Below are 9,920 nucleotides of genomic sequence, written 5' to 3' on the forward strand. Positions count from 1 at the left end.
GAGGTTTTCCATTATTAGGTCAACAACAATCTTACAAAATAAGAGCAAAAGCTTTCTGGTTTTCCAAAACTCTTCACCAGGCTAAATTAAAAGAAAGCAAAGTGGAAGGAACTCGTGGAAGACATCATGAATCTGCATCTGGTCAGAGTCTTATGGCAGAATGTGGGCAGAAGGAGGAGATGTTCAAATAAGGATGTTAGCTCCCTCCTCCCACATTGGGCCAAAGGACTCTGACCAGATGCAGCCTCATGGCATGACTGCCAGCTCAGTTTCTCCCTTTTCCCTAAGCCACTTTCTTAGCCATCCAGCCTGATGGAAGAATTTTTTTAAAACTCAAAAGCTTGCACATTATTTCACAAGATGAGTTTAATAAAGGGTATTGTCCTAAAATAGATTTTGGATATTTCATCACGGTCCAAAAAAGCTACCTTTACTTTTTTTTGTTAACAAACCACTTCCTCAGCAACTCTTATTACTTTCAGCTGCCAATTCCCCAGAAGCTCCCAAATGCCTCCGTGCAGCTTCTTATCTATGAATTTGCCATGATGAGCAGATATCTAAGGACCACGATAGTAGCGGTACCAGCTCCCTTCTCTTCCTCCTCCTCCTCCATCACTAGCTGTGGCTAAACATCAGCAGTTAGGGGCCTCTGAGCTCCCACCTCAAGAGTCATGTGGAAGTGATTCAACCTCTCCCACAGCAGATGAAGGATAACCGGGATGTGGGGGGTGGGGGTGGGGGAGAAAGAAATACTCAGCACAGAGGGCTTTCTCTGAAAAGGCTGCTGTTTGTTATTTCTGGAGAAACTTTTGAGAAAGGCATTCTGTAAACACCGTGCCATAAAACAAATAGGAGCTCCATTATCTTGTGCCGACAGACCAGAGCTTGAGGGGTGTATTTAACAGAGAAATGCCTTGTACCGGAACCAGAGCAATGTTTAGCAGCTGCTGCTGGAGCTTATGAAAGTTAACGCTGCTTGTTTAGTTTCTCTGGCACAGCCAACAACGTCTGCGCAGGTAGGGTCTTGGCACTGCCCCAGCTCTCGCCTGGGTAAGACAAAGTGAGGACTAAACCTCAGCTCCACACAGACATCATCCCGCCAGGGGCAGGGCTGCCTTGTTGTCATAACGGAGAGGAACACAGGACTGCTGCTCTCCATCCTGCAAGCAAGCAGATTGCCGGGTGGAGAGAACCCATCCCAAGCAAACTTGCCATGCCGATGGAACACAACAACAAAAGGTAGCAAAATAATCATTGTGCCAACACCAGCGTTCATTCTTACGATGGGAAACCGGGGTAAGCTTCAAACTTAGAATGCTGGCTAATGAATACTAATGAATTTCTGCAGTGGTCCTGCTGCCAGACTAAACAGCATGTTTCCACATGTGCAGGCGTGCACACACACAAAACTGTGGAGAAACACAACTGCTGTGGGATTTGAAAGGTGACTATGACCCCATAGGGACGTAGGGACTATGACCCACGTAGGGACGTGGGTGGCGCTGTGGGTTAAAGCCTCAGTGCCTAGGGCTTGCCGATCGAAAGGTCGGCAGTTCGAATCCCCACGGCGGGGTGCGCTCCCGCTGTTCGGTCCCAGCGCCTGCCAACCTAGCAGTTCGAAAGCACTCTTGGGTGCAAGTAGATAAATAGGGATCGCTTACTAGCGGGAAGGTAAACGGTGTTTCCGTGTGCGGCTCTGGCTCGCCAGAGGAGCGATGTCACGCTGGCCACGTGACCCGGAAGTGTCTTCGGACAGCGCTGGCCCTTGGCCTCTTTGAGTGAGATGGGCGCACAACCCTAGAGTCTGTCAAGACTGGCCCGTACGGGCAGGGGTACCTTTACCTTTACCTTTATGACCCCAATCAGAAATGACAAGGTGAAGTTTCCACAAATCAAGTGGGTGTAGAACAGGAGTAGGTAACCTCAAGCCAGGGGATGGGGTGGGGCAGATGCAGCTTTCTAGGCCAAGCCTGCTTTCCCCAGGATACACCTTCTCACCAGTCCAGCCTCTTGACTTCCCCAAGTGCCTTTGCCTGGCTGAAATGTGTCATTAAACTGCTTGCCTGGCCGGTGCATGGAGAGAAGTGTGTGGGGTATATACATGGGTGACTATGCAGAAGCCTCTGACCTCTGCTTGGCTGGAAGGCAGCCTACTGTGCTAAAGGTATGGATCACATCCACCCTTTGACCAGTTTTTGCCACTGGCATGCCACCCTCTGGGAGGTTCACCGTGATGGAATGTGGTCCTCTCGAAAAAGGTGGGTCCACCCCACCTTCGTATAAAAGCCACGGGGATGAACCAGCATGGTGAGCAGAAAGTTGGATTAGAAAAAGGGGGACTCGGGTTCAAATGCCCACTCATGGCCTATCGTTTTCTCGCAACACTCTCAGTCTGATCTAGCTCAAAGCCTTGCACTGGGGACAAAATGGGGAGAGAAAAGAACTACGTATGAGATACTTGGGGGGAGGGCAAGATAAAAATGCAGCAACAATAAATGCAAAGGTAACAGATAAACCCACTGCAGCTGAAGGTATTGTGAAACAGCAAGTCACTGACTATTGGGCTCGTGGCAAAGATATGTTTATTTACAAACTTCTTGTCCGGGTTTAATGCTGGCTTGGTGCTACAAGCTTTGCTCGGGTTCTAAATCATTTTACAAAGACCATGATGTTGTTCAACCACAGAGTGGTTACAGGGTTACAGTGGTACAGGGTTAGCTCCAGAGGCCCTATGTAGAACATTTGCATCAGACACAAAGCAAACTAAGTTGACCTGGTAGGGTAAGTAGTTTGGGATAGTGGTGGCCTGAGAGAGGCCATTCTCCATGGCAGCCCCTAAGCTGTGGAATTCCCTTCCCTAGAGAGATTCTCCTGACACCATCACTATGCAGCTTTCTGCAAAAGGCTGTGTCTTAGTGTAGGCCCAGGTCATAAAGCCTGAGCTTCCACAGCCGCCGCCTGCCATGAACCATCATTGGGACAATTTGTAGCAACGGCAGCAGGTATGTTCTATACTTGTGATAATATTTTATCCTCTTGTTAATTATGCTGCTTTACATGTGCATTCTATATCTGACTTCCTTTAGTAACGTTTTCTTTTGAAGCTTTTAGGATAATTGTTTTTTTGTTAACTTTGCTACGCTAAATGTGCATTCTGTACCTGACCTCCTTTGTAATGTTTTATTTTGAAATCTTTTAAGATAATATTTTAGTTCCCTGTTAAACATGTTGCTTTGAATGTATACTTTTTATTTGACTTTGCAACATTTTATTCTGGATTGTTTAATTTGATGTTTTAATTTAGGCTACAAACGGCTTTGAATATATTCCCCTTGAAAACAGAAAGCTGTAAAATGAACAGTAATAATAACAATAAAATGCTGAAAACACACCTCTTTACCTTTGACACTTGAGAAGTGTGTGTTCGGGACCCACCCTATTCCCATGACTGTAATTTATTGTAACTAGTTTTAATATCGAATTCTTGTAAACTGCCCTGCAACTTGGCGTTGGTGAAGGACAGGCAATATTAATATTAATGATTAAAGGTGCTTCGTCCTACAGAGTCATCTTAGGTAAGCGCAACAGTGTGCACACTTTGTAGGGCCTATCCCAACTCTCAGAATGGGAAGGGAGGAAAAAGGTCAAGCGTGTTTGCTTTTGACCCAGAAAAATTCAAGGCAGGGAATATTTGTTCTCACTTGAGGGCTTTCCTCCCTGCACGCCCTGAGCCAGCCAAAGCACTTATAATCGGCTAGCCTGCCTCATGAAACCTCACATTTATTATGGGAACGCTGATAAAAACCCTTTCTGCAATGCTATTGTCAAGATTGTAAACAGCACGGTTGCATAACGTTAGTGGCCAACATACAACTGCCTCCACCTCTTCACCAGCTCTGGAATGTGCAAGTGAGACTCATTGGAAAAATATGTCCCCGTTGCTGTGCCATTCAAGGAAGGAAATATAGGATTCTGCTTCTCTGGGCATTTGCAATGCATTTACACCCATGACCAGTTCCCTAGGATGACAAGTGTTTATTTATCTGTACCCAACTCTGTCCCTGGACAGGGAAGCTTACAGCAATTTCATCACTGTCCAAAGAGCTCTCAATCTAAACAGGTTTCTATCCCTCCACTCTCATTTGGGATTATGCTACTAATCCCAACAGCTTCCCTTGAAACTCTTTTTCCTCCCACCAGGACTTTTTTCTTTTCTTATTTGCATCCTTTATTCATACAAACTGGAAGTTTCCTCTTGAAACAGTTTCCCTTGTGGGAAAGTTTGCCCAGCTAAAGGTACTTTTTCTCTCTCCAGAGATCTCCCGCTCTGGTTGGACCTGTAAGGTCAAGAAAGATGCTATAGGATTGAGTTCTAAAGCTGCAAAGCTATGAGCACTCGCTCGGAGAAAGTCCCATCAATATAAATAAATAAATATATAATAATGATCATTTTATTGGTGCTTTCTGTTGATATATGGATGCATCTGGCTGCAGTGGTGCCAAACTACACACTGCATTACATGCATGGGTTGCACTTGTGCCATCAAAATGAGCAGTCAAATGGTGGGGGAAAGATCCAGACAAGGGCCATGGGGGGGGGGGGCAAAATGGAAGCACTTAATCCTTCCCCTCCCTGTTTTGTGATGTATTTGCCCTGGGGCAGGGGAGGGGGAGCTGCTAACTGCACCAGTACCAGTTTCCTTCCCCTTGTAAACGGCACCTGAGGGAGCAATTTTCACCAGGACCATAATGTGCTCTCGTAAGTGGTGCCATCAAGGCAGGACTTAGGGGCAAAAGACCAGGTCTCCATTCAGCAGAATAATCAGGAAGACCCCCTAATGCAGAAGTAAGCCAAATAGTTGTTCTTGTTTAGTCATTTAGTCATGTCCGACTCTTCGTGACCCCATGGACCAGAGCACACCAGGCACTCCTGTCTTCCACTGCCTCCCGCAGTTTGGTCAAACTCATGCTGGTAGCTTCGAGAACACTGTCCAACCAAAGCCAAATAGTACACATTCCCATCTAAAGAGAGAGAGTGTGTGTGTCCCCCCCCCAAAATAAGATCATCATGCCCAGAGCCTAGAATTCCCTATCCACAGCATGGTCCCAAATCAGATTGCCCCACAAAGCTCCTCCCCCCCCCCCCCCAGTTACAAAAAATACTCAAGTGCAAAACACGCATTCAACACAGCATGCCCCACAGCACTGTATCAAGACCTCCCTCTCAATAAAGCCATTGTGCTTCGCTTTTATTTCCTTTTCTCATTTCTGAACTTCCTTGGTGGCCACCGACTGCTAAGGAAGGGGATCAGATGCTATACTTCTTTCCCCAGCTGCTTAGCAGCTGCCCTGCTTCTCTTAGCAAGAGGAATATGCTGCTAAGCCAGACTGTCCTCTGCAGAGACAGCATCCTTCAATCTTTTGGATAGGCAACAGCATGCAATAACGACCGCTACTTACCGTATTTTTCGCTCCATAAGACGCACCTTTTTCCTCTTAAAATCTAAGGGGAAATGTCTGTGCGTCTTATGGAGGGAATGTGTGACCCCTGGGGCGGGGGGGGGGGGGGACCCGGGCTTCCCCCACCAGCCCCAACCTGCTCTTTGGGGATGAGGGTGAGGGAAAGCTGGGCTTCCCCCACCAGCCCCGTCAAGCTCCTGAGCAGCTCTGGGGTAGCCCGCAAAGCCTCCGCAGAGCAGCAGGGAGCTTCGCGTGGCTATATCTGGCTTTTGCGGGAGGTAGGGGAAGGGACAGAGCACGGCTCTCTCACTTCCCCCACCTCCCGCAAAAGCCCCCAAGAGCCGCATTATTTTTTTCTTGAATTCTCCCCCCAAAAAGCCTTATGGACAGGTGTGCCTTATGAAGTGAAAAACACAGTACTTCTGAGTGTCATTATTACTCACATATGAGGCAGGGAAATGCACACATGTTCAAGAGACAAGGTTCATCCATTTACAGAGTATCATCTCTAATCAGGGGAGGGGAGAGGTAAAAGAGGGAGGATTAAAAGAGCAACACCAAGGAACATCAATATTTCCAGGCGGCAAAAGTAAGGATGGCTTCCACTCCAGAGGAGAAGCGATTATTTACAGCACCATCCAAGACATGGTCTTTGAGTTAAAAATCAATTCCCACTGATTTCCAGGTTAACAAATCTGTGGATTGGGGTGAAAGCACTCAGGTGCAGGTAAATAAAGCCAGACGTTTGTCAATGAGGAAGGGAGAGCACTATGAATGTTGGTTACAGGTACAAGAATTTATTTGCCACTTTATGATCTCTATCCAGAGTGTGTTGCAACCGGAGCAATATATTCAGTGTTTGTTTAACTCAAAAATAATGGTCATTTAATTATTTAGCATTTAGTTCAAGTAAGTGTGCACAGGACTGCAAAATAATAGCACAATCCTATGCAAGTTTATTCAGAGATATGTCCTACTGTGTTCAGCGAGGCTTACTACTCCCAAGTAAGTGTGCATTAAACTGCAGCCTTATTCCCCAGTCCTATCCATGTTCACCCATAAGTAATTCAGTGAGGCTTACACACAATCCAAACCTGGAGTTCAACCAGTGGAATTTAAATCAACATAATTTATGCTGGTTTAAGTCCAAAAAAGGGTGTGTGGCAGGGATGGGACAGGGCAAGGAGAGGCTATTCCAAATCCCTTTCAATCCATCTCATGACCTGGCAAGTCAGCAGAACTTAGCTGGCAAAAAGGGAATTGCAGGTCAAATTCCTCCCAGAGTTTGGAATAGGGTAACTTAAAACCGGTGCAATTTACATGGTTTTCCTATAGTCAGGGTTGCATAGTACAATGCAAACAGTATTGAAGCCTCAACCGTGCAGGGCTGCTCAGGATTACATTCCACCTAGTTCAATGGGTAATTGCATCCAACTCTGGGAATTTAAATCTGAAACAGATTGCTGTCGGTGGAATCCACGACCATGAGATGAACCCGGTCCAGTCTCTACCTAAATGCGCTCGGAAGTCGCTCTGAGTGCAAGCGCTTCCTTGGCGCCGGGAGTCGGACTGACTGGCAGTACTCGTGCGCTACAGAAGCCGAACTCCAAAAAAGAGCCCGAACATAAAAATGCACAGAGTTTCATTCAAAGTAATGAATGAAAAACAAGCCATTGCACCATCCCCCAAGCAGCAAAGCTGAACCCGGGGACCCCTTACCTTGATGTTACAGAAGACGCTCGCGGAGCAGGTGTTCCCAATCCTGGGCGCTTTGCCGTTTTCCGGCGCCATCCCCATGGTCTGCTCGGCGCGATCTGGAGACTCCTCGGGAGACAAAGGGCGAGTTAGCCCGGAGCCTCAGCAGCCCGTCCCGCGTTGCCCGCGCTCGTGAACAGCCTCGCTCAGGTGCCTGCCTTCTTCGCAACCTCCCCGCGAGCCAGTATGGAAAGCTGCCCGGGCGAAAGAGCGCGGAGCGTGCCGTTTTTATAACTCTGCGGCGCACTCCGAAGCGATGATGAAACTTTCTTTCTCCTCCCTCTTTCCCTCTAGTGCGTAAAAGCAGGCGCTGGGAAATGCGCCACCGGGCACACGGCGCTTCCCGCCCGAAAAGCAGGTGGGAGCTTTTCGCTCTCCGAGGGGACGGGCAAAATTTCCCTCTCGATCCCTCCCAAGAGATCAACCCCGCAGGAAGTCAGACCCTCAGGAGGGAGCGCCGGCAAATCCCTTCCCTCCGAGTTCCTCGGCTCCAAAACCGCGCGCTCCGTGGGGAGACGTGGGGCTGCAGGCTCCGGCTTCTTCTCCGAGGTTTCCGGCTGAACCTGCCGTCGGGGCCTCTCGTGAAAGCGTCGTCGGTGGGGTGGTGGGCGAGGCCGCTCGCAGTGTCTCCGAGCACGGCATGCGCCCTCCACATGTGCGAGGTCAGGCTTCGACCTACGGTCGGTTTGGCTCCAGCCCTTGGCTTTCCAAAGGCCGGGGAGTGGCGCCCGCGGCACGGGGCGTTTGCGCAAAAGAATCGATCTCCCCCGGCCGTCTTACGCACGGTCGGCCTCGACGGAGAAGGGCCTCGCCGTGGCCTAGGCTGCTCGCTGCAGCTCGGAGCGAGGCGGACCGCTGTCGCTGCAGACAACATGGTCCGAGGAGGCGAACCTAGCCGGTGGGCGCTTCTTTTTCCCCGTTGCTTGGAAGCCCAGTCGCCCCGCAGTTACCTCAAGAGGCACTGACACGACGGAGGCCTGACCCCGCGAGCAGCCCGGCATGTTCGTCTCCGGGCGGCCAACGGGATTGAACCGACTCGATTAAATATTAACCTCCCCAACGTGGCTGAGGTGGCTGTGGGCTGCCTGATCTGTGCCTACAAGTATAGCAAAATGAAGTGGGGGAACTTTGCTATCTTAAATAAGCAAACCTTGCAAGGAGAAAACTAGCAGATCAGGGAGAGGAGGGGCTAGGACCTTTTCCTTCTTGTATTAGTTTTCCACTGGCAGGGCGTCGTGTGTGTTTGTATTTAGCTAAAAAAAGGGGGGGAGAGCTTTCAACGAATGTATCCCCCGCCCCTAAGTAACATTTTCCACCTACAAGTTGAGGTCTCTCCTGCCTATTGGGGAGATCTGGGTCAAGAAACCCCAGTTATATTCAGGCTGCTTCTTAGTAGAAAATGGTGACACTTGGGAAACTTCTCCAGTGAGCCAGCTGATATGAACCCTCTTATTGTGGGTCCTTTCCCGTCCCACTGTAGTATGGAGTAGTTAAATAGAGACCAACAAAATGGCATTCCCATGAGTGCTCCCTTATGAAACCTCATGCACCACAAAGTAATCTTTAAGGAGTCTTGGAGCTTTGTCTGCTACTCTTCAGTGCTTAATTGCAGCTTCTATACATCCATTTATATGGCATTAATTTTTCCATAGCTCAGGCAGCCTGCTGCCCCCTTTCCTCCTGCCCACAGTCTCTTAGTATTTTGGTTTTCTGTCCCTCCATAGCCTCTGTAAGAACTACTTGTTCTCCAAGTCCTTTACCAAGAACTCAGTAAACCCCTGAAGATGGACAGCAAAAGGTGACGTTTTCCCTACTCCCATTCCTCTGCCTCTCAAGTCAACCTGTAATGAAACGATCAGCCTGCTACTTGCATCAACTACCACCTCATGTCCTACCTCCAGTAATGGGGGACAGTTATTCATCATCTCCATTGCAGCTTTTGGAATAGATCGAGACGTGTCCATCTTCTCTCCTCTCGAGCAAAAGCTCATCTCATCATCCTTTCCCTATACTTGAAACCCATTTTTATCTTGATCACCACCTGCAAGATCTCAGCCTCTTGATGTTCCTATTACGCCATGTCCCTAGAATGAAATATTAGCCACTCAAAGTTAAATGATAACTAGTTCTTAAAATAGGTTCCCACCCACCCCCAGTTCTTGCTTTTTTTAAGGTCTCTGGGTCAAAGAGATTTTTATGGCAGATGGATGAAAACTTGGCCACAAAAAATGCCTTCTTAAGTGAAGCTACAAATGGAGTGCAAGACTCACGGGCAATGGCACATACTAGATGTTCCCCTTGACTTAGCACAAACAAATTCATAAAAGATGCAGTACAAACAGAGAAATCTTTTCCTCAGAACTCCAGCAGAATCTATGGAAGAATAAAGCACAACCACTGGGCAGCTTTCCAAAATCACTTGTCATGTGTTTAACTTGCTTAGAATAAGCCCTTTCCTTTTTTATCCTTTTTACCCGAAATTCAGCATGAAATAACCTCAAACTTGAGTATCCTACACTGCCAAGTTCCAAATACCATATTTTTCCATGTATAAGACAATGGTTTTTATTATTAAAAAATGTTAAAAATTGGGGGTCGTCTTATACACGGGTATTGCAGGGGGGATGGGCAACTGGTGGCAGCCGCAAGCAGGAGATTGTCAGTGGTGATTGGGTGGGTGATTGTTGGCTGCGGCAAGGCCTGCT

General features: G+C 48.1%; 1 protein-coding gene across 2 annotated transcripts in view; it reads right to left on the bottom strand.

The window, feature by feature from the left end:
• The window catches only part of SLCO2A1 (solute carrier organic anion transporter family member 2A1), a 56,756-nt gene extending 48,503 nt beyond the window's left edge, over nt 1-8,253 (bottom strand). For both annotated transcript variants that reach the window (XM_083443280.1, XM_083443279.1), the window contains exon 1: nt 7,180-8,253. In XM_083443280.1, coding sequence (XP_083299406.1) covers nt 7,180-7,257 — 78 coding nt within the window. In that variant the 5' untranslated portion in view covers nt 7,258-8,253. The remainder of the gene's footprint in view (nt 1-7,179) is intronic.
• Nucleotides 8,254-9,920: the final 1,667 nt, after the last annotated feature.

The sequence above is a fragment of the Podarcis tiliguerta genome (genome assembly GCF_965153285.1).
Source record: "Podarcis tiliguerta genome assembly, chromosome: 5".
NCBI lineage: Eukaryota > Metazoa > Chordata > Lepidosauria > Squamata > Lacertidae > Podarcis > Podarcis tiliguerta.